Source organism: Emys orbicularis, chromosome 16, assembly GCF_028017835.1.
Source record: "Emys orbicularis isolate rEmyOrb1 chromosome 16, rEmyOrb1.hap1, whole genome shotgun sequence".
In the NCBI taxonomy this organism is placed as follows: Eukaryota; Metazoa; Chordata; order Testudines; family Emydidae; genus Emys; species Emys orbicularis.
In genome coordinates, this window is record NC_088698.1 from 27108655 (window position 1) to 27133785 (window position 25131).

The following is a 25131-nucleotide window of genomic DNA, read 5'->3' on the forward strand; positions in this document are numbered from 1 at the left end:
ACCATCCTGTAATCTCATTCCCAAATTGGTGGTTTCTACAGTGCAAACAGGATCCAAATGTGCAGCAGTTGTTTTCAAAAGGCGGGGATCATTGGTGAGTTGGGAGGTAGGGAAGGGAGTGGTGCCCTGTCCAAATTGGCAAACACTTCATACTCCTAAATCATCACCGTTTCAGCTCCACTGGGAAGCTGTAGTGTAGGCAGGGCAACAGAGTGGTAAAAACACCAGAGTCCTAGTTATACTAAGCTTCTGCTGTTGTTATCGCTGGGGTGGAGTTGTGCTGGTGTTCATTTAAGGGCTGTGAAGCTGGCTAGTGTAGATGCAGCATGTGATGCATTTACCTGGCCCTTAACAGAGCTATCCACAGAATGTGAAAATGTGAGAACTGCTTCCAATTCCCTTGCAAATGCTCCATAAAAGACATGGAGTTTCAAACTTCTGCTTTTTGGTGACCATGCATCAGTTACCCCAGTTTGTTCAGCTTTTGGTTTGGTCAGTAAATAATGTGTTAGTCTGGATAGAGGATGAGAGAACTTGAGTAGAAAATATGGAGGCAGCCTGCCAAGTGTGGGGAAAGCCCAGAACAGAGCAACAGGAATGACTGTTGTCTGCTTTTCCTCTTTACAAAACAGAAGCTTGTGTGAGAGAGGCTAAATGGGGAGGGCAGTTGTGCTGGGGAGGGAAATATAGTGACCTACCAACAGGTAGGAAAGGAGACTTGTCTGTTGTTGGAAGGTTTTGTATTTTTGCAGAGGTAGTACCAAATCCAACACTTCAGGGAATTCAGACATGGTTTCAAACTTGAGGACTGCTGCGGAACCAGCATGTTGTCAGCATATTAAAATGTACCCAGTGTTGGGATGGGAGGAGGCACTTGATCAAACAACCTCTCTGTCCCGAGGCAGGAAATTGAACTTATTTTGAATGTTCAGAGCTGCACAAACACACCAAACTTTATCTGAGTGATCATCACACCAGGTAATTTTAAAAAAGTAGTCATGAAATAGCTGAGAATCCTGATGCAATCCCTCTGCATCCTAGTAAATTTGAAACAGTGTGGTTAACAAGTGGCTGCTCTTTAAGAAGAACTTCATTCTCCCTCTTCAAAGTAGAAACTCAGTAAATCAACACACACTCCCCGGCTGACCGAGTATGGAAACAATGGGGTCAATAAATATGCAGAAGGAGAAATATTTTTCTGGTGTCTTTCATCCTAGGATCCCAAAACACCTCCCAACAGGCCAGTGAAGTTGGTAAGAGCATTCCTGCTTTCCAAATAGGAAACTTAAACACAGAAAATTGGCTTATCCAAGATCACACAGGGAGTCAGTGGCAGAGATGGCGGGGGAAAAAGAAGTGTCCTTACTCCCAGCCCTATGCTCTAACAACCAGTCAGCTCTTTCCCTGCAATAACTAAAGACTAGCCTCTTGGCAGGTGAAAGGTGCATCTCCCTAATGAGAGACTTCAGATAAAAATGTACATTGGATATTTATTCTCTTCAGGACAGTACAGGCAGGGTGTGTTAGAGGTGACACTTGAGTTCTAGAAGGCTGTAGATAAGTATCGTTTGGGTTGCTGTCCAGCTGCCCTCTGTGATATCACTCTAGTCCTATGCTGCTGCTTCAGGCTAAGAGGAAGCTTTTTCCTCTTACTTGCTGCCTGAGGGTGCAGCATTTGTTTGGAGGGTATGCTACTGTATTGTGGAAGAGGGAGAAGAATGTATGAAACTTGGACATCCACCTGTTCTGAGGCATTGCCCATGTGAAGAAGAGGTATGCAATCAAATTGCATGGAGAAAGAGATCCTTGCAAATGAATACTTGCTTTCCCTCTTCCCCTGGACAAAAATAGTTCCTAGCCTACAGTAATATTAGAGGTTTTACTTATTTACCACATAAAAATCAATGTCTTATTTGAAAAGAGCATAGAAATGGAGTCTGAACCCTGTGGGAGGACACACACAGGTGAAATATGAACCCAATTTAAATGTTATTGTTTCCGGTAAAGTCATTTTCCTCAGAGACACATTGATACGTGACAGGAGTGCTACACATGTTGCATTTTGTGCTATTAAATTTATCTTCAGCACTCAATTGTACAAATGGAGTATGGAGAGCTCCAGAAAAATCTTTGCAATTGGCTTTTAGGCAGTTTGAAATCCTGGTTTTGTAGTGGATGTGCACTTGGTGTGTTCTACACAGGCCTGGCTCATGCTTTTCAAAAGGGATTTGGCCTCTTTCCAAGGTGACTGTAGGCCACATGGGTATAACCAGCTTCCCAAAATATGGAACGGGATTCTAATGATCATAAAGAAAGTAGTGTCCCCGCTGTTTTCACACACCCACGCTGTCCTTACCTTGATGATAAATGAGTAATACATAATCACCTTTCATCTGAGGATTTCAGAGTTCTTTACAGATATTACTTTAGAGGGGTTTTGGGGCTTAGATTGTATCCTCATTGTGCAAATTGGAAAGGCAGGTTCAGAGAGAAGTGGCTTGCCTAAGGTCACCCGGTGAATTATGACCCAGGAGTGCTGACTCTATTATCTACTTTAATCAGGAGGTGACTACCACTCTGGGAGACATAAGACGCCTGCTCCATTTGGAAATGTGTATGCTTGGAGAGGAGGATTACTCTGAACTGTTCAGACTCCCAGCTCAGTTATGCCTTGGGAGCAGCGGATGGGTGAATGGTTTAACTCAATTTGTGAAGCTGTCACACAACCAGATATTTCCAGCATGATATCTTTACTGATCTACTAGCTGTGGGTGAATTGCTGGCTTCTTTAACTGCTAGTACAATACAACCAAATACTTCTGACCCTCTCCACATTATAGTGTGATTAAGTACTGCTTGATAAGGTTAATTGCTGTGAAGTGTTCCTGAGAGCCTGGCCTGCTGTGAATAATGAATGACAGAACCACTTCAGCTTCTTTTCAGTCATTCTGCCAGCCAGAAGGATGACTCCAACTCCTGAGACTTCACCTTTCTGTGGAACCGTCCTCAAAAACCTTGTCCAGGAGAGCCTGGTGCCTACATAGTGCAGCAATGGGTTAATTAGCCGTGCAGAATTCTACAGTAGAGAAACACACAGGCAATACAGGGGCGTTGTGGGGTTCCCTCTGCTCGCTCACTCCACTGTCACACCTAATTAAGCCAGTTTTACACAAGTGATTTGACAATTTACTAACCCAAGCACAGTTTCATAATAAGGATAAAAAATGAATATTTTGCTGTGCACCCTTGACTTACATTTAAATCAAATCAGTTGGAGTCTAGAGCGCTGTGTCTAGCAGCCTTTAGACTAAATGCAGTATCTGAGATTTTTGGAGCAATTACTACAGAGCAGATACCCAGCAAGCATGTGATATGTGCCACTGCCCCAAGGCTGTGATTTATTCTGAAGCTTGTCAGTCTATGGGGGGGTTCTTTAGTGATTTTTTTTTTTTTTTTTAACCCAGCTGAGTGAAAGTAAAAGTAGGAAAAACAAGGCTGCATTTATACAGGGCCTTTCATCCTGAAGAAACCCAAATGACTTTACAAACAGTTTATGTACAGGAGTCACTTAGACCTCTCTGGGATAGAGCGTGACAGCTAGGTAATCAACATACTGCATCAGTGGAAAAGGTTCAAGCAGAGGGCCAAACCACTTCCATTATGAAAAGCCACCTGGGATCTTTAGTGACCCTGTTGACCAGACAGGGCTCTTGGGTTTAAGATCTCATCTAGAGTATGATCCCATTTTATGTATGGTGAAACTGAGGCAGGGAGAAGTGGCTTGTCCAAAGTTGCAGAGGGAGTCTGTCAAATGAAATTAGAACTTGGGCAAGACTTCTCTATCTGTCTCTTATCTTCATGATACTCTCCCCATTTTCTGAGTTGTTTCTTGGTGAAAGTCTTTCTTATACCTTTACAAAAATAGAGACCATAGTACCTACAAAATAACCTCCTTGTCCAGGGTGTTTGTCATAGCTTTTCAATGTTTTCTTTATTTTATCTCCTCTGGTGCCAGTCTTCAGAATGTGTGAGAGTGTTTATATTAGTTGCTTCTGACCTTGGCTTTATGCAGCTGTTCAAAGTAGAAATTGAAGGTGGGAGTAGGTTTTTGTTGTTGTTTTAACCCATTGGAAACTGCAGACAGACAGACACCGCTTTTAAGTCCTCATTTCACTGTTATGCTGGGTACTGCCATCACGGCCAGGATATTTCATAAAAGTGAGAAAAAAATTCTGCCAGGGGACTCTGCACTAGTCATCCATCAAAAACATCCTGGCTCCCAACCACTCAGAAGAGACTGCCTTGCCAAAATGTCAGAGAGTGGTATTCAAGGAAGCGTCTTAGGTCTGCATATTTTTTTGGCTAGGGCCACTGTCCTACCAGTTCCCAGTATGTCATATGTAGATTACTCCTGCTCCTGGTATTCCTAATCAGCATGTGGAGGCCAAGAGGGTGAGATGAGGATCTTGTCATCCAGAACATGGGCACACACAGTAACAGCATTTTGGTAGCGTGAAGATGAGTAACTGTTAAGGAAGGTACGGGTTCTAAACCCAACCCTGCCGCTGACTAATTGTGGGGGTTTGGCCAAGTTACGGTCTGTAAAAGAGGGTGGTAGGAGGAGTGATTAATGTTTATATAGCACTTTGAAGATGTGGAGAGTATATTGATGTAAGAGTTGTTACATTTCCAAAGATTTGGGCAGCACACCACTGAATAGATTAAATCTGTCCTGGAACTGTTTGACTGGGAAATGCTCTTTAGAGCTTGTATAAATGGATTGCATATGAGGTTTTTCCCCCTTTTATGCTACTCACTTTATAACACTTTTGTTTCCTTTCCCATTAATATCTGAGTTTAATGATTATTTTGAAATAATTCCCTTATTTTAAAGGTGTTGATAAATGGCAAATCTCCACTTTTTAAAAATGAAAGTAAATTTAGTGCTGATGAGCCATCCAGCTCTGCAAGCTGATGCCTTTATCCCAAAGAACAAGGCCACCACAGATAGCCAGCCTGCAAGCTTCCTGTACGCACTGATCCCTGTCCCCTAGCCAATCTCAACCAGGACCTGAAGGACCATGGCCTGTTCAATCCTTGGCTGACAACACAAGAGATGTGGCAAATACAATGGTGATTTCTGTATCATTAGCATTTGTATGCTAAGAGTTGGATAGATACATTCTCGATTAATTTCAGAAAGGGGCAACTAGGGAGCCTTCAGATGAGGGTGACTTTCAGCAGCCATCAACCTGAGCTGCTGGTGAACTAGGGGTGAAAGTTTCTGTTTCCCTGTTACCCATCCAAACCTCCTATAAAGCTATTCTAAAGGGAGACTTTTACTATGGGATGTGTATGGCGTAGTGGAGTCTGTTTTAAAACAGATTTTCTTTTTGTTCATTCCAGTTTTATTTGTTAGCTCTGGATTACATGGAGGCTTCTAAATTTTTTGCTGGTAATTTGTATTAACATTACTACATCTGTGGTTAACTTGTACCTTTTTGCCTTCCATTTGTTCAGTTTCGTTGTTTTTATTAATGCATTACAAAGTTAGATGTTCCGGTCTTTCATAGGTTTTGTAGCATATCTGCAATCCAAACTTTGTTCAGCAGGGGAGAGGTGAGGAGAGTCTCTGAATGTTCTTTTTAAAACACTGAAGCCACTTTTAGAATGAGATCCTATAGGCTCACAGTATATTTTTAGGCTTGCCATGTTGCAAATGTTATATTCTCCTCTGTGACTTAAAAGCTGGTTTCAGATTTCTCAGCCTGTTGAGCCAGGTAAACAGCACTCAGTTCTTCATAGTTAGTAGAGATGATGGTTAAAAATGCTTTGCATTGGTATGGTTGTTTTCTCTTAAAAATTTTTTTTTAGAGACATTTAGTGTTTTTAAAGGTCATTAGAGAATGCAAGATACACCACCCAATACAAATGAACTAAAAATTAATTAATCTCAGGCTAGGTCTACACTACAGCGGGGGGTCGACCTAAGATACGCCACTTCAGCTACGTGAATAGCGTAGCTGAAGTGGCGTATTTTAGGTCGACTTACCTGGCTGTGAGGACGGCGGCAAGTCGACCACTGCCGCGCCGCCGTCGACTCCACTACCGCCTCTTGCCGCGGTGGATTTCCGGAGTCGACGGTAGAGCCATCAGGGATCGATTTTATCGCGTCTTCACTAGACGCGGTAAGTCGATCCCCGATAGACCGATTGCTACCCGCCGGATCGGCGGGTAGTGAAGACAAGCCCTCAGTGTTGTATAGGTAAAACAGGGAAGTACCAAGTAGATCTTAATATGTATACAGAGGCAGAATTCTGATCCTTCTATTACTCTTCAAAACACGTAATATATCAACAGAAAACCTCCTGCCATTCCCAAAGCTGCTTTTGTGAAAGATACCTTGATAATACTGATCCTAGGGCTGACACTAAACCAGCTGCAGTTTTATTAGCCATATAGAATTTTCTTTTGCTTCACTTACATGCTTCTAATCTTGCGTGAGCTGCAGGGAGTGCAGATGAGGCGAAAAGAAAGGATGGAGCGGGGAAGGAAGGGTGCTGGGATTATGGTGGCTATTTTTAAAAAGGGGGTGGCCAGAGGGAAGATAAAAATAAAGCTTGTGATGATGATGCAGCAGGGAAAATCCCAGTGTGTATCCCCTCCTTTCTTCCCCTCCCTCACCCTACCAGAGCTTCAAATTCAAGTTGCTGGTGTGACCAGTGAAGTATTATGAAGTCACAATTGGTGTTAGGGTTGAGTTCCATTAAAGCAGGATTTAACCACTGTTATGAAAAATATGGCATATTCTCCCTAAATGAAAATTGAGACAAAAATATGTTAAGACCGTTATGGTGGATAGCATATATAAATAACTTGACTAAAAAATAATTACAGGGATGTAATTATAAACACAGGAAATGCAGAGTTAAGGTTACTCTTAAAAGAAATAAAATGTGTTAAAGTAAAAATGCACGGTTAAGGCATCCAAATAACTTTAACTTTGCCTTGTACTTATGCTATGAGGGGAAAAATATGAAAAAAATCTTTTAAAAAATCAGCTACATCTAATCTGAGACCTCAAGCACTAAACCATATTATTCTGATTAAAATATTTATTACATGTTGTCATTACAGAGCAGAATTAAGATTCTTTTGGGTGTCTAAATTATACACTTCTTACCTTTCTTTTAAGTGTAACTCTAAGTCTGAAATTCCTGAGTTTATAATACTTCGGGGATAGTTACAACATCCCCTTAAGCTATCAATATATACTTTCAACTTTAACCCTACTTTGATGTGATTTTGTTTGTTTGTTTGGGAATTTTGTATATAGCACGTGCTTTACCCAAGTGAGGACTGGGGAACCAAAATCAAATACAAAAATGCACCCTTTATTAGACAACAAACTAAATGCAGAATCCTTGATTATAATGTTACCAGGTTGTTTAGATTTGGGTTATTTTAGTCTTAAAGGATGACAAGTGTGTGTCCAGGTCCCCACCTCCCTTTCCAAAGTGTTTTGCATATTGATACAAAAACTATATTTAGGGATTGCTTCACCCAGCTGAACTGCAACCACGGAGGTGCGTGTGTGTGTGTGTGAGAGAGAGAGAGTAATTGCTTAATATCAACATTACATAGTAATGTAGGACAGGAAGTAAAGGGAATACTATAGTCAACTGGAATTGCAGGTATAATCTAGGAAGACAGAATGTAGCACTTCTCACTGTCAGAGAGGCTTGCCAACTCATGTCAGGAATGGGTCGAGTAGGAGACATTTACAAAAATGATGCAGGTCACCAGTGTGAGAGACTGGATTCTCTCTTCCTTCCCATTATGGTCCTAGGGCACATCAGAGCAGTGACTCTGGCCTAACCGAGACTAACCCTGAGTGCGGTTCTAGAACTAGAAAGAAGGGGATCTTGGTAAGGGGTGGGGTAGGGCTTCAAAGCTCAGGCAGATCGACTTCCAATTATGTGGCCTCAAGCTGCAGTCATTTGCAAAATGCAGTACTGAGAGCAGCTGTCTGGCACACTGTTAGCTGGTCTCATACTTACTGCTTTACATACAAAGATAATGTGCTTCTTTGTTACAAGGGTGAGTCATAAAACAAGGGACACCTAAGCCACAGTGTCAGGTTAAAAAAATCATATTAAAAGAAACCTAATTTCCATACCTAATGTTACACATTGTTATTAATTATTCTGGGTGGGGTTGATAGCACTGCCTATTATTAAGGTTGTCCAACACTTCTCATTATAAGGCACTGTTTTCACTTACTTATAACTACCAAATTTCAGCCAGTCAGGCTGAAATTTTCTGTGTCTGCCTCAGGCTGAAATATTTTATATAACATTTTTGACAGTTTCAACCAGAATGGTTCAGCTGTTTCCAGGAATGAGGCTAGGGGAAAACACATTGTTTTGCCCATGTTAAAATTTTTTTGTGACCTTTTCTTTCAAAAGTTCTAGCACCCCCAGGCTCTGGAGCAGGCACTCGAAATTTGTCAGAGAAGTGCTTTTGTATCAGGGGGTGTGCCTTTTGCCAACCCCAAGAAAATCAGCTCAAATTTGACTATGTTATAAGCCTTTGAAAAATTGCAGCTCGTAAATGCTTACTAGAGTCTTAGATTTTAACAGCTAAATTTCCCAAAGACTCCAGCCACACTGGGCATGCTCCACCCTGGAGCTGAGCAGGAATGGGCACCTGAGCTGAGAACAGTGAGACTGTCCTGTGCTTTCAGTGTCCCCTCTCGGGCCCAAGTGTGGAGGAGGAAGCTGCCTGGTAGCAATGCAGAGGGGACAAAAGCCTGAGCTGGGGGTGAGGGAGGAGAAGGAGATTAGGACAAGAAGCCTTGGGGGGGGGGGGGGAGACTGGAACTGGGGGCTGGTGGTGGAGGGGCGGGGGTGGAGAAACTGGAGAAGCCCAGGAGATTAATAATACCCTAATAATGTGCAGTAAATAAGGCCTAAGGCCACACAGAACAATGAGGAGAAAGCTAAATATTGAATAGCTGGTAATTTAAGTAAGTACCGTCCATTTTATGCAATGAATGAGAAGGGTCCTGTGGGAAAAAACAGTGATTGTGTAATTAAAGACTGTACCATAATGCATACATGCAAGGGGGGCAAATGGCATTTCCTAAATTCTGAGTGCTTGACTTTGCAATCTTAATATTTTTAGTTTAGTTTTTTGTGTATAATTTAATATTTTGCAGTAGTGCTCAGAGATCCCAATCAGGATCAAGGCCCACTGTGTTAGGTGTATTTAAAACCTATAAAGACACAGCCCCTACCCCAAAGAGACACATTAGATTATTAAAATTGAACATTTAAAAAAAATCTAACATACTTTTCACCATTTATGCTGTTTGTTTACTTTTTTACATTTCACCTTGCATTGTGAAAATAGACTGGCCAGTTTCACATTTGTTTCTAGTGAACTTTCTAGTTAATCTCACTTTCTGGGTCTTCTGTTCAAGCACAAGGCTGCAATGTTTGGGTTGCAAACAGAGCAGAGGAGTGTTTGTTTTAAAAAAAAATAGTTTCCATTGGAGTTTATTTTCAAATATAATAGAAAGACTTGTATTTCTTATAAGAGTTTAATTTCTTACATGCTGGTCCAAAAATTAGGTTTTATCTTTTGACGTGTCTCGGGTTATTGACCACAACTGCAGGAATGGGGTGCTCTGAGGAAAACTCCATGTGGGTTTAATATTTTCTACAGCACAGTGTTTGGCTAGTTGGCAAGTTCCTGGAAACATTATATAAAACTAGGCGTGGTATCTTTATTTAGACAGGGAGAAAATATGCAAAAATGTATGTCTTGTTGCCAAATATATAGGAGTTGACTCTATTTTGGATACAATTCTGTGACCAGCTGGGAGAAAAGTTAAAATAGGTCTATTCTAGTGTTTGATTAGCCAAATGAAGGTATATAGATGCATGTATTGGGGTAAATGTTTGTACCGGGAAAGATTGTCTTGGTGTTTAATACTTAACCCTTCCTCTAGCATATTCATATTGAGTCTATTAAAACATTTCACAAACATTAAGTAAGCTTCCCAGCTCTGCTGTGTGGTAGGGAAGTTTAGAAAGAGCCATAGAATGTGTAGTCTTAAAAAGCCTGTTTTTGGTAAAGCAAACTCTAGTTTTCCCTTAGTAATATTTCATTCTTAAAACTAGATTTAAAACTTGAATAAACATAATTAAATTGTTGAAAGGAAGCAATGTTTGTAGAGCAGTGTCCTGTCCAGCGAATGTGTCATGGGACTGGGAGTCAGCAGGCTTGGGTGCTGTTCCAAGCTCTGCCACAGAACGTGTGGCCTTGTGCAAGCTGTGTTTTCCCCTCTGTACCTTGGTTTACATATCTATAAAATGGGGATGGTTGGTACTTACCCTCCTTTGTAAAATGCTTTGAGATCTTAAAAAGTTGTATACAACGGCAAGATATTGCTCTCCGTAGCTGCTTTCATGTGAGCATCTGACAGCCCTTTACAAACTTTAATTATTTAAGTCTCAGAAGATTCCCATGAGGCTGGTAAACTTGATCATCTCCATTTTATTGATGGGCAAACCTCTGTCCTACCCTCTCTCCACCTCCGTTTATCCAAGTCACAGGGAGCCAGTGGCAGAGGTAGGAGCCCAACAGTTCTGACAACCAACCTCCTGAGCTAATCATTAGACAGCATTTCTCTCAGATGCTTAGGAGGCTTTTCCAGCTTTCTGGCTGTTGTAAGCCTGAAATAAAATAAGTGAATTATGGGGGCGGGGGGGGGGGGGGAGGGAGAGAAGGGGGCTGGAATAAGCTATACCAGCAAAAGTACAGTGTTTCCAGTATAAGTTGTATCCCCACTAGGAACGCTTTGCTAATATAGCTATACCTGCAAAGCACTTACTGTAGATGTGGCTCTTATGAGAGCAAAATCCCAGACCCTGCAGACTTTTACTCAGGCAAGTACAGGACTGGGCTTTTTGCTAGTTTTGTAAAGTCACTACTTTATCTTTGCTCTCCAGCTTATTTGTAGAGTACACTGGCTAGATGCATTTCCTCAGGTAGTGGGATAAGATGTGACTGAATAGAATTATGAGCTGTTGGTTCAGAAAACCATACATTTTCTAGGGTACTAGACTGCAACCTAGCAATGGAATATTTTGAATGCTGATTTTGCACCTCAGTTTTTTATGAGAGAGACAGGTTGGGAAAAAGATGTTTATCTTTTCAGGAATCTCTGTCTTGAAAATCAAAGCATTGCTTTAAAAGGGGATGCGCTGCACAGCAGGGTAGATGGTTGGTTAACAGTACGCTGAATTTAGCATCAGTACAAGGATTCATGCGTAGTTTTATGGAATGTAAGTAATGTTAACATCCTCCCTGTCTTGGAATCTGCTCTTTCAGATGAGATAATGGACAGAGTAGCATCAAGAAAAGGGCGACCCCAGTGCTTTCTTTTAAAGTTGTGGCTAGGATTAGCTTTCTAGTTATTGTGGATAGTAAACATGAATCTGTGTGAGTGTTGCCTTCATGTGAATCCTGTACCGAGAAGAGAAATCATAATTCCTATCCACGTGATACAGGAATGTTTTTGTTCCACTTGCCTGCTTCTTCATTTTGGCACATAATATGTGAATGTTCTTGTAATCTGATCCTCTGAATGAGCCTTTGTTTGAGGAAGTATTGTTAGTTTTGGCTCCTAGAGAGCTGAGGTGATAGGCCCAGCCCCCAACAAAACAAAACCATTCTCCTGGCTCCTATGTGGAAGCCAAAAAGCTCTTTCCTTTTGTCACAAGAAAAAACTCATCTGTTTAGCTTATTTTAAATTAAAGGACTAGAAAAATTCTTATTTCATATTGGACATCCTATTACAAAAACCTGCAAAGAAAATATCCTTCTCTAAAGGTCTTTGCAGTCTAACTCAGAGACAATGCTATAAATGAACAAGCAGAGGAGGGGATCTCTCAAGAAAGTTTCACAAAGCAAGTGGATTTTAACAAAGGATTTGGCAGGGGAGAGGGCTTTTAGCACAAGGAAAGTGGGAGCCTGTAAAAGAAAGAATAGAAAAGTAAAATATACTCCTATATATATTTGCTCCTATAACTGGAAAATGATTTGGTTTTCAAAAGTGAAAATTGTATAGGCAATTCTCAGTTAAATCCTTTTCTCTCACAGCTATAAAGATAGGCAAGATACTTGTGGCTGGAAAAGTGAGTTTTACAAGCAGTAGCTACTTTTCATTGCATCTTCTTTGAGCAATTGGGTCAGTGCTGTGGATTCTGAGCTTCAATGCCCAGAGATTTATGCTTAAATTCCACCTAGGATAGATGTAAGGCCTGATGCCACATGAATGCAAATGGAAAAAATAACTTTTTTCCTGATCTGGAGAACTCCAATAGGAGCATTTGCTTTGTACCTTCAGATTAATTTCAGTTATTTTCATAGAATCATAGAAGACTAGGGTTGGAAGAGACTCAGGACCGGCTCCAGGGTTTTTGCCACCCCAAGCGGCGGGGGGGAAAAAGCCGCGATCGCAATTGCAATCGGCGGCACTCCAGCGGCAGCTCCACCGCGCCGCTTTCTTCTTCGGTGGGAATTCGGCGGCAGGTGCTTCCCTCCGAGAGGGACCCACCACCGAATTGCCACTGAACAGCCCGACGTGTGGCCCCTTCCCCTTGGCCGCCCCAAGTACCTGCTTGCTGGGCTGGTGCCTGGAGCCGGCCCTGAAGAGACTTCAGGAGATCATCTAGTCCAGGGGTCGGCAACCTTTCAGAAGTGGTGTGCCAAGTCTTCATTTATTTGCTGTAATTTAAGGTTTCACGTGCCAGTAATACGTTTTACAGGGGCCGGCGGATGGAACCCCAGACTGGTAGCGGGCTGATTGGGGCCGAAGGCCGGCCCCTGCCAGCCGGGGTCCCGGCTGCCAGCCCCACTCAGCCCACTGCCAGCCCGGGGTTCTGTCCATCCAGGCTGGCAGCGGGCTGAGCGGGCCAGCGGCGGGGACCCCAGGCCGGCAGCAGCATGCCACTGTAAATCAGCTTGTGTGCCGCAGGTTGCCGACCCCTGATCTAGTCCAACCCCCTGCTCAAAGCAGGACCAATCCCAACTATGTAAAGGAGCAAGGGCTTCCGGTTTAAAAGACAGAACTGCAAGTCAGGGGATATGGTTTCCATTCCTGACTCTGCCACTGACAGACCTTGAGTGTGTAATTTAACCTCTCTCTCTGTTACCTCATTTGTAAAATGTGGATGACTAAAATTCCTTACTTTAGAGAGGGTGGTGTGAGGATTGATAGTTTGCAAAGCACTTTCAAGGTGTGTCATTGGAATGCAGGCTTCCTCTTACCTTATACATGTAACTGGACTGAGTTATTCTGCACCAAGTGCTCCAGTTTGTTTGCTCCATTCATCCACCTAACTTCAGCAATGCCTAATTTATTTTAAATTCACTTTATAATACATTCCTGTACCAGGCTCTAGACACATGCACAGTACAAAAACCAGTTCAGAATTTTAGAAACTGATAAATATAACCTGTCTTCATCCACCCAACCCAGCAAGTTCTGGATTTGAAGATCTCTCATTAAAAATTCCCTGCTCCTAACCTCCTCATGGTTAAACCAGGGTGCAGTTAGCTCAAGCATCTCACCTGTTACCAGCTGCTGCGCAGAGAGAGATCCCTGGTATCTTCACTGCAGCTGTCCAAGCAGTACTGGGCGTCTCAGCTGAGAACAACATGGCTCCCACCAGAGGGGATTTTTTTCCCCTTTATAACTTCAGTTGTTGATGACTGTGAAAGTGAAATTAGAGTTCCTTCTTCAGCACCAATTGCAAGTCATGAAGTAGAGGATGTATTTATCTTCTTTAAGACAAGGGGGAAGCTTTTCAGTAGGCATTTAGCGCGAGCTAGAGTAATTGATGTTCTTCCCACAACATGAGACTACAGAGAGGACTCAAAGATGTAATGGAAAAATAATTAACTAAAATGGGAAATTGCCATTTTGACAGTATCATGAGGCAGATTAGGGCTGAGAAAACACAGGTTGCATTAGAAACCACTTGAAGTGTCAAAGTTGTGTATAAGGAAAATTCTACTTGTGATTATTTGTTGATTAATTTAAAAGTTGCTTACACCATTGCTTGCATCAGCTGCTGTATCACATGCCCCAAAATTGTTGTGAAGCAAGTCAAACCATTTGCATTGTCTCCTCCTAAGCCAAGTTTCACTGAAATATTCTGTTGGGTCATTTATTAACTTCAATTTTAGATATGAACAGCATCCCTTCAACAGGCTTCTTCTTAGTTTTTTGATGAATATGTACGCAGCAGGGGGGGAAAATCCTGTATACTCTCCCTAATAATATTGTGTTAAAGACAAGGTATTAGAGCATTAAAAAAATCACCTCTAGAGATATAGGTAAAGCAGTATCTGACTCATAGGCTGGTGATTAGTGATTTTCAGGCCAGTCAGAAACTTGGATTATGAGTAGAATGATTAAATCCCTGCTCCCTCGTCTACGTCATTAGTACTTAGTCATGGGAGTGCAGCCAAAAATGTAGAAACCAGTGCAAATGTCTCCTTCTGTTTTAAAAACATTTTATTCTGGATTTTGTGAATATAAAACAAAATACCTTACAAAGTGGTGAGATCCTCAGAGGAAAAGAACTAATTAAAGGAACACTGTCACAGTAAAATATCTGTTTAGGAAGAAAACCTTTTTTTTTTTTTTATCTGTTACTAGTCACCTCTTATAAAGCTAAAACATTTTAAGAATCAAATATATTTGTCTTTCAAATATATTTAAAAGACGCTATTTGCATTTCCAGCTTGGACAGTGAACATCTGTTTCCCATGTACTAGCACAAAACTGCAGCATTTGGGGAATGCTTAGTTGTCTGGAAAAAATAATAATTTTATATTGAATTATTTTTAAAACTGGAGACAGTTTTCGGCATTCAGAATTGAGTGAGTTCACTGCTGCAATTATATAACAGTGGTAGCAATAATTATTTGCATGATTATATTTTAATTAGACAACGTCACAGGGTCAGATGGAAATTCAATCTTGAGGGCCAAAAAGGGGCCTGTTGTGGCATGGTTTGCTGTCAAATTGGGAGGGAGTATCTAGTGGAGACCCACAAGGGTCAGTCCTGAGCCCAGGAGTAGTCAATATTTTCATTAATGACTTGGATAATGGAGTGGAGAGTATGCTTATAAAATTTGCAGATGACACCAAGCTGGGAGGGATAGCAAGCACTTGGGAGGACAGGTTTAAAATTCAAAATGACCATGACAAATTGGACATTTGGTCTGAATTCAACAAGATGGAATTCAATAAAGACAAGTGCAAAGTACTTCACTTAGGAAGGAAAAATTAAATGCACAATTACAAAATGGGGAATAACTGTCTCGCTGGTAGTACTGCCGAAAAGGATCTGGGGGTTATAGTGGATCACAAACTGAGTATGAGTCAACAATGTGATGCATCTGCAAAAAAGACTAATGTGATTCTGGGTTGTATTAACAGGAGTGTTGTATATAAGACACAGGAGATAATTGTCCCGCTATACTCGATACTAGTGAGGCCCCTGTTGGAGTACTGTGTCCAATTCTGGGCACAGTTTAGGAAAGATGTGGACAAATTGGAGAGAGTGCAGAGAGCAACAACGAAAATGATAAACGTTTTAGAAAATCTTATCTTTGAGGAAAGGTTAAAAAAGAACTGGGCATGTGCAGTCTTGAGAAAAGAAGACTGAGGGGAGGACCTGATAAGTGTTCCAGGATGTTAAGGGCTGCTATAAAGAGGATGGGGATCAGTTGTTCTCCAGGTCCACTGAAGGTAAGACAAGAAGTAATGGACTTAATCTGCAGTAGGGGTGATTTAGTTAGATATTAGGAAAAACTTTCTAACTATAAAGGTAGCTAAGCACTAGAATAGTCTTCCAAGGGAGCTCGTGGAATCCTCATTTAAAAAAAATAAATAATAATAATGGAGATATCCTATCGCCTAGAACTGGAAGGGACCTTGAAAGGTCATCGAGTCCAGCCCCCTGCCTTCACTAGCAGGACCAAGTACTGATTTTGCCCCAGATCCTTAAGTGGCCCCCTCAAGGATTGAACTCACAACCCTGGGTTTAGCAGGCCAATGCTCAAACTTTTAAAAACAAGTTGGACAAACACGTATCAGGGATGATCTCAGTTTACATGGTCCTGCCACAGAGCTGCGAGGTGGACTAGATGCCTTCTCGAGATCCCTTCCTTCCCTACATTTCTGTGGTTCTGTGATTTGATTTTGTTATGCGAACACTTGTCCACTAGAGACTGAATTAAAACCATTGAATTTATTTCACATCAGTAACTCCTGACCTGGGGTGGATTTGATATCGGGTTCAAGAGGTTAAAAGTTCCATATTCCACCCTCATCAACCCTCTGAACCACCCAGACCCCTATAGCACAGTTTGCTGTTTTATCAGGGACTAAGAACTACAAAACATTAAGGAGAGATTATGTGTGTCTTTCCTGAAAATCTTTTTTTACTCTTGTCACCTCAATCAGTACCTGATCAGTTTTCCTTCTAGAAGTGCCATCACCTTCACAGACTCAGGCCACTTGCTGGCCAGTGTGTCAGTCACTGTTCTGGTGACTGTTGCAGTAGATTTCATCCAGGTCTCTTCTCCCATTTTTGCGAACTTTGCTTATTTTCTGTTTGGGAAAAGTTCTCACATGGAATTGAACCAGTGACTGTTGAATTCCTGAACGCCTTTGGCATCTTCCACTGAAGTTCATGTTTTGACTGTGTAATCGGTAGGCAAGTTTATCTGCATTTGTTTATTACATTTATTTGCTTGTGAGAATATTAGTGTTCTTGAAGGCTAATAGGCCAGCAGGAACAGAAACTCCTTCTTGTTTTTGTTTTTTTGTTTTTTCAAAATCCAAAGGTCAGTTACAGCCAGGGAACTGCTCTCAAACACTATATTCTGAGTTGGTGAAACCACTCTCTCCTTTAGTGTTCCAGAATAGACATGACCAGTTAGGCTGAAATGATCATTAGAGGCCTGATCCAATTGCCCCAGAAGTCAATGGAGCCTTTCCATTTACTTCACTGGGGTTTGGATCAGGTTGTAAATATTGTTGTCATCTTCATGGTGATTCCTGTCCGCTGGATGAAACTGAGGTTATCAAACTCATTACACTTATGACCTAATACTGGACTTGAACTCTGCTCCCATGGAATGCATTGAAAGAACTAGAAATAATAATAATTATTGTCCTAAAAGGAGGATAAATTATTAATCACTTTAATCTTTGGCTGGACTTTAATGCACTATAAAAATACAGTAAATAAAATGTAAATTCTATAAATTGGTTAACATTTTCTATCTTAATTCTAGTCTTAAATCACTCTGAAGAAGATTTAAACTGGATACAAGAAATACATTATAGTTATATTGGATTGTCTACAAAAATGCCTGTGTCCTTGTGACTTTTTATTAGAGATTAGACCTATTTTGGGTACAGATAAGTTAAATAACAGAGTTCTGCCATTTAGGATTTAGTTTATTAAACTATGCAACCATTGTCTCTTGAAAACCCATGTTACTCTAGAGATTGATATTGGAGTGGCATATTTTCTAGTCAGACTTATTTTGTAGGGACTCTGGCAAAGTCAAGGATCACAGGAGAGTGATGTGTTAGAATAGTGAAGAGAGAGAGAGAGAAAATTGAGGCACACGTAAGAGAGGGAAAAAAAGTATGTTTTCATCTGAGATTTGAAAGGAAATGGAGACTTGATGAAGTGATGAGATATGGGGGAAGCTTTTGCACACAGCAAGCCGCCGCAGAGCAAAGGCTCATACTAAAATTTATGAGACTGCATGAAAAGATAGAAAGGAGGACACTAAACAAACAGAGGAAGAGCAAATCCACAAAAGATTTTGAAAACATAATAGGTAACTTCAAACAGGATCCTAAAATGGATGGGTTGCCTCTGTCTGCTTTAAACCCAGAACTTGGTGGCACCAGGAATGGATTTTGCAGCACTTCCCCAATGTGATATGGGATACTTCTTAATTTGCAGGCTCCTCTGTCAGTCATAAAGTTCCTGTAGCATTGAAATGTATCTCTTAGCACACCCCATTTCTGAGAATGGCAATGAATGTGTACTGTCTCAGTACAGCTCCTCAACATCCAAGATAGACCAAACCAAAAGCCTGCTAAGTGCCAGGTTTTACACATGCTCTTGGGTGTTCTCATTCCCAGAGTTGGTGGGAGGTGATGTATTTAGGTTCAGGGGAACTGTGGTAGGTAAGAGAAGTGTGTTTGGGTGAAATGAGGTGTGGTCCCAGTGAAATTCCAGAGTGACAGGTATCCACATCACAAAACACCTCCCCAGAGCTAGTAGCAGAGAGATAAAGGACTAGAAGAGCCGTGAAGACTGTACTTCCCTATCACCTCTAGACCTTTAGGCCAGGAGTGAAGTATGTTGTCAGGGTGGTGCATGGAAGAAGCTTGCTCTACCGTGCCTGAGCTTCATTTCACTGTAGTCTCCAGAACTGTCAGCCTGGCCCTTTTATTAGCCGCTATATTTGCTTTATATAAAAAAAAAAGTCACTGATTTTTTTGTTGTTTTGGGTATTTTTATTTCAGTGGGAAGTTGGTTTCGCCAAAATGGAAGAATTTTAAAGGCTTAAAACTTCAGTGGAGGGATAAAATTCGTCTCAACAATGCCATCTGGAGGGCATGGTATATGCAGTGTAAGTTGCTTTTATGGTAAACGTGATTGCATACAACCACAAAATGTTTGAATCTGGTATTGCATCTGGCTATGCATGTAAGGGGCTGAATGGACAGGAGATGAAACATAAGCCCCCTTATGATGGAAAAACCCAAGTGATCTGCTGGTGGCCTAAATCCCTGTAGAGGACAATCCTGAATTTCCACCCCATGACCAAACCATCCCCATGGTGTTCAGCACTGCTTTGGGGCATTGCACCACTTGAATCCAGGTGGAGTCTGAAATGGCCTGTTCCCCAGTGGTGTGTTGGAGGGGACTCTGGGAAGACCTTTGTTAAAATCCTGCCTCCGAGGTGGAGAAGGGATCCCTGAATAGCATGTGTGTACCCAACTGTCATATTTTCATTTCTGTTTCAGACCTGGAGAAACGCAAGAACCCAGTGTGCCATTTTGTGACTCCACTAGATGGCTCTATTGATGTAGAGGAACATCGGCGGCCTGAAGTATGTAAAATTTGAGCTGTGGATTTGATTATCTCTATATCTCTCCTACCTCCGTTTAGATGTGAAGGCTCTGTAGCACTGACATGCTTTGGTGTCCTCTCCATAGTGAAAAATATCAACATGTGTACTATATGGCTGCTGTTGAGCCAGATGTTATAAATCTACCTGTATTGGAATGATCAAGGTGCAGCCCAAGGACGACTTGCAGCCCCTGGAGTCCTACTATGCAGCCCATGACTGCCCTCCAGTTTGACAAATCTAAAGCATGAAGGTGCAGCCTGAAGAGCCCATCATTCCAACACGCCAGAGCCTGTTTTACTTTTCCTCTCAGAGCCCATTTCTGAAGGTTGCTGAAGTCAGTGGGAGGTGAGGACCAGGGCCGGCTCCAGGCACCAGCTGAGCAAGCTGGTGCTTGGGGCGGCAGATTGTTGGAGGCGGCATTCTGCCTCTACCCAATCCTAGGGCAGCACGGCCGCTTTTTTTTTTTTTTTTGTTCGTTCTTGTTCCGCTCCGGCCGCCCTATAGGGGGCGGCGGTGCGGAGAACCAGAGCGCCCTGCAGGGCAGTCCTCATCCTTCCCTCCCCGCCGACCAGAGCGGAGCCCTCGCGGTTGGCGGCAGGAGGCGGCGCAGCAGGAGGGGCTGCGTGGCAGCGCCCCTGCTGTAGCCCTGGCCGCCCCTTCTCTCTGTCTCTCTCTCTCTCTCTCTCTCTCTCTCTTTTTTTTGCTTTGCCATTCTGGCCACCCCGTTTTTTTGTTGTTTTTTTTTGCTTGGGGCGGCCAAAAAGCCAGAGCCGGCCCTGGTGAAGGCAGAGTACCCTGTTGGCTCAAGCTGAGTGGCTTTATAAAAGATTTTTCAATATTGTTTTTTAATTTTCTTTGCTCATCTGAATACAAACTAACAAGCAATTTCTAACCCTGTCATGTAAACTGTAACTGCAACTGGGTGAGGTAGGTCTGTGCATTTTCCTTTTCTTCTATTATATGCAAACTATTTGCAGCCCTCTGGCTCCTGTCCTAGGAGGCCCATGACATTGCAAAGTGTGGTTCTCTCATGTACTGTGTAACCTTAGATTGGACTCAAAATGCATAACCCCCCTGTTGAACCTACAGAGTAGGAGCAGCAGCAGAAATGGACTGCAGAAGCATACATGAAACTGTCCTAGTATCTGAAATTTTTGAAAAGCAAAGTTAGGCTAACCTTTAGGTTGAGATACAATCCAATCAGACAAGGTGGAGTTAAGTCTACCTCAGTTCTTGTGAACTTGCCCTGCTGTCCTTGGTTTTGCAGTACTTGTGGCATGTTAAAGCCCCACATTCTGATCCCATTGTTATCATTGGGGTACTACTGCACTGCATATGGCTTGAAGAGTGAAGTTTCTCCCAGAGCGTTGTTACTTGGCTTTTATTGTTTTGTGTCATTCCTTCACAGCTTTTGGATGTATGTGCATGTTGATACTGCCTTGCAACTTTCTATTTTCCCACTCGCTCCAGACCAGGAGTTTGTTTTTTGTTTTTGTTTCCCAGTGAGTACATTTTATTTCATAGTTGTCATGGTGAAGGGTAAGCCTATAGATTTTGTACCTTGGCTGATGAATTTTCATTATGCTTTTGCATGGCTGTGTTAACATGCATCTTAAAAAGTTATGTTTCAGAAACTTTTTTTTCCCTTTTGTACTATATTGTCTTTGCAATTGGTTACAGGTGATTCAAGTAGTGACATATTGGTATTATTATTGAACATCATCACTTTATTTTATGTGGGGAAGATTAAATGGATCCTGGGTTGCTATATAGTAGCTGGATTTAAGCACATTGTGTCGGCTGGGTTATGAGGTCAAACAGAATTAATGTACTTCTCTTATAGCTTCAGTCTGCCTGAAAACTTTGTGTGGCTATTTAATGTTTGTGTATATTTCCTAATGTATTTTGTTTGTTCTCAGGCCATTGCAACAGAAGGGAAATATTGGAAACGAAGAATCGAAATAGTCATCAGGGAATATCACAAGTGGAGAACATACTTCAAGAAAAGGGTCTGTTTGTTTGCAGCTGTGAAAGTATTTTGAGTGGAATAATTGCTTTTTGATTTAATAGTTGGACTTCTGATGTAACTTTTACTAACGTGCAAAAATGTTGGAAATTCAGTTATACCAGTGTAAACATTGGGTCCACTGATACATAAGACTAAATTGATACACTGGGTCCAGTCCTGCAACCCCTTGTCCTGTGAATAGTCTCTACTCATGATTGGTCCCATGGGGGCTAGAAAATGACTTGCATGAGTAAGGACTAATCATACAAGTAGGGGGTTGCAGAAACAGGTCCTTTGGGAAGTACAGGAGCTAATTTTACTTTTTAAAAGCTTCTTTGTTCTATCTCTGCAGTTACAAAAACACAAAGATGAAGACCTTTCAAGCTTGGTGCGGGTAAGTAATTTTTGTGGAGGCAGTTGCAGCATTTCTGTTTATTGAAGTTGTGATAAGTAGCAAAGGTATACAAGCATGACAGCTTGCAGTGATTAAAACCTAAAGCCACGCACTTCGCCTTAGGCCTTGGCTACACTCGGGGCTTCACAGCGCTGCCGCGGCAGCACTGTGAAGCGTGAGTGTAGTTGCGCCGCCAGCGCTGTGAGAGAGCTCTCGCAGCGCTGTATGTACTCCACCTCTCCGAGGGGGAATAGCTTGCAGCGCTGCGAGTGAGCGTGCAGCGCTGCAGGCTCTGATTACACTGGCGCTTTACAGCGCTGTACTCGCTGCGCTCAGGGGGGTGTTTTTTCACGCCCCTGAGCGCCGCAAGTTGCAGCGCTGTACACCGCCAGTGTAGCCAAGGCCTCAATGTTTATTATGAAGAGGGAGCACCCTTTTGCTTAGAATAAATTGTATAATAGAGAGCAGTACAGCTTTCCTGAGCTTAAATCAGATTGCGTGGAAGTCTTGGTCTAGAGTGCGATGACATAAGAAATGAGAGTTAGCAGGCCAGCTGGCCCAATCAGGGCCACCTCTTTGCAGCTGGTCACATGACAGCTTGTTATTGAGTTATAACTGGCAACACAGCCTGCCTTGTGGAATCGGGAAAGGATGTGTGTGCTACAAGTGGAAAAGTACATAGCAGAACCAAATGAGTCCCTTTTCTGTGCTATTATAGGCAAGTTGTTTGGTAAACTTAAAAAAAAGGGCTAGATGTTGAGATGTATAAAAGCAACTGCACTTCAAATACTTGGGACAAAAAATAGTCGTGCGATGGAGCCTTCTTTGGGCATAAACTGATCACCAAGAGAGCATTTCAGACCTTCCGTAACTAAATGTAAACCCAAGCTGGATTCACTCTTCATTATATGCCCAGAACAATCCCCGGGTTCACAAACCGTTCAGCAAACCTGGCTAAGATTTAGATAAACCTCAGGATGTCATGGTTCTGGCTGGAAACCTCACCAGTTCCAATTGAGTTTTGCGTTGTGTTTGTTAGGGTTCATTCAAACCCCAAAATCAGTGAAATTCTGGGTGCAAAATCCCACTTATAACCCAAAAAACTAAAAAGCATTGCCAAAGCCACCTTGGTTTTATGCAGTTCTAATCATCAGCTGGAATTGGAAAGATATTTCCCCACAGAGTCTAGTGTTGTGCAATGATATATTTCACAGAGGTTTTATGCTAACTTCTAAAACATCTGGTTTGTGACACTGCTGGAGACAAGATATTGGACTAAATATACAAATGGCCTGTTCCAGAACAAGCAGAAATGGGATGCCACACTAGATGAACCATCGATCTATTTGGTATGTAAAAGAAGCCAGAGTAGATGAACTGTTGGTCTGAGCTGATGTGGCAGAGGGTGGAATACCAGACTAGACTGACTGTTGTCTGTTCCATGTGATTGGAGGCAGGATGCTAACAAGTTGGTGTGATGCATTTTGATGACTCCTATAGAATGTTCCTCTTTATTAAAATGTGAAAAATTAATGAGCTTTGTCTGTTTGGTGCCATAATAACTGCATGTGACTGGCAGCTTCATATAACCAGGCTTATTTTTCTTTCCTCTTTGGCAGGATGATGATGTGGTTCTCTGGCATCAGAGTAGATATGGCAGAGAAACCCCGGTCCCCATGGAGGAAGATTCCTTTCTGGATGCAGATATGCTTATGTCTGAGTTCACGGACACCCTCTTCTCTACGCTTTCTTCACATCAGCTGATTGCCTGGCCAAATCCCAGAGAGATAGGTATGTATTTGCTTTTGGCTGTGTTGATTTTGCAGTGAGAGGAGACTTGAGGCTTGTTGCTTCACTTCTCTTCCAGCCTTATTTTTTCATTTTTCTGATTGAGAAGGTGGCTCCATCTTTTTCTTCCAATGCATTTCCCTGGGCTGTGTGTACTTGTATCGGTTTAACGGTAGTGCCAAACTTGAAAGTTTAAAAAATCATGGTTTAAGGGATCAGACATCCTATTCAGATATTCAGCCTAAATTTTCTTTCTTACTTTTTATCTCATTACACCTAATTACTGGTACACATTCTGGTACTAATAAATCTACCTGTGACATGCACTAGAAAGTATTATTGCTTATGAGGCCATTATAATTTACATCAAATCTTATTTTCCTTTTTTAATGTAATAATTATTAATTTATATACACCATAAACTTGCAGAAAAGCCAATCCAAATAAGTGTTGTTCCATCAACATGCCACTCTTTGAGAGTCTAGCATCTTAAAAAAATGACCCTCTTTCTTTTCATTAGATGAAGGTTCCTCTTCCCAACAGAACTCCGCTCAAATTCTTGTAGCCAAAACTCAGGGTTGCACTCTGTGGGACCTAATCCCTGAACTGCCTCAGAGGGAGTTGTGTGTGCAGAGCGTTTACAAAATCCAGCCCTGAGGTTTATACTCACTATACAAAAATGAGGAGGTTAGTTAAACAGAAATTAAAGGGTACTGTGCCAAAAATGAAATCTCTGCAAACTGCATGGAAACTTTTTAAAGACACGATAATAGAGGCTCAACTTAAATGTATACCCCAAATTAAAAAACATAGTAAGAGAACCAAAAAAGAGCCACTGTGGCTAAACAACAAAGTAAAAGAAGCAGTGAGAGGCAAAAAGGCATCCTTTAAAAAGTGGAAGTTAAATCCTAGTGAGAAAAATAGAAAGGAGCATAAACACTGGCAAATGAAAAATACAAATTGTAAAAATACAAATTGTAAAAATACAATTAGGAACGCCAAAAAAGAATTTGAGGAACAGTTAGCCAAAGACTCAAAAAGTAATAGCAAATTTTTCTTTAAGTACATCAGAATCAGGAAGCCTGCTAAACAACCAGTGGGGACACTGGACAATCAAGGTACTAACGGAGCACTCAAGGACGATAAGGCCATTGCAGAGAAACTAAATGAATTCTTTGCATCAGTCTTCACAGCTGAGGATATGAGGAAGATTCCCAAACCTGAGCCATTCTTTTTAGGTAACAGATCTGAGGAACTGTCCCAGATTGAGGTATCATTAGAGGAGGTTTTGGAACAAATTGATAAATTAAACAGCAGTAAGTCACCAGGACCAGATGGTATTCACCCAAGAGTTCTGAAGGAACTCAAATGTGAAATTGCAGAATTACTAACTGTAGTCTGTACCCTGTCATTTAAATCCGCTTCTGTACCAGATGACTGGAGGATAGCTAATGTGATGCCAATTTTTAAAAAGGGCTCCTGAGCTGATCCCGGCAATTACAGGCCTGTAAGCCTGACTTCAGTACCGGGCAAATTGGTTGAAACTATAATAAAGAACGATATTATCAGACATATAGATGAACATAATTTGTTGAGGAAGAGTCAACATGGTTTTATTAAAGGGAAATCATGCCTCACCAATCTACTAGAATTCTTTGAGGGGGTCAACAAGCATGTGGACAAAGGG

The 25131-nt window shown here is 41.7% G+C and overlaps 1 protein-coding gene across 1 annotated transcript in view; it reads left to right on the top strand.

Moving 5' to 3' along the window:
- The window catches only part of MLXIP (MLX interacting protein), a 62847-nt gene that overhangs the window by 16418 nt on the left and 21298 nt on the right, over positions 1-25131 (top strand). Inside the window, exons 2-6 of the mRNA XM_065417721.1 lie at positions 18644-18750; positions 19148-19233; positions 21174-21263; positions 21615-21656; positions 23276-23447. Of these exons, the coding sequence (XP_065273793.1) occupies positions 18644-18750; positions 19148-19233; positions 21174-21263; positions 21615-21656; positions 23276-23447 (497 nt within the window). The remainder of the gene's footprint in view (positions 1-18643; positions 18751-19147; positions 19234-21173; positions 21264-21614; positions 21657-23275; positions 23448-25131) is intronic.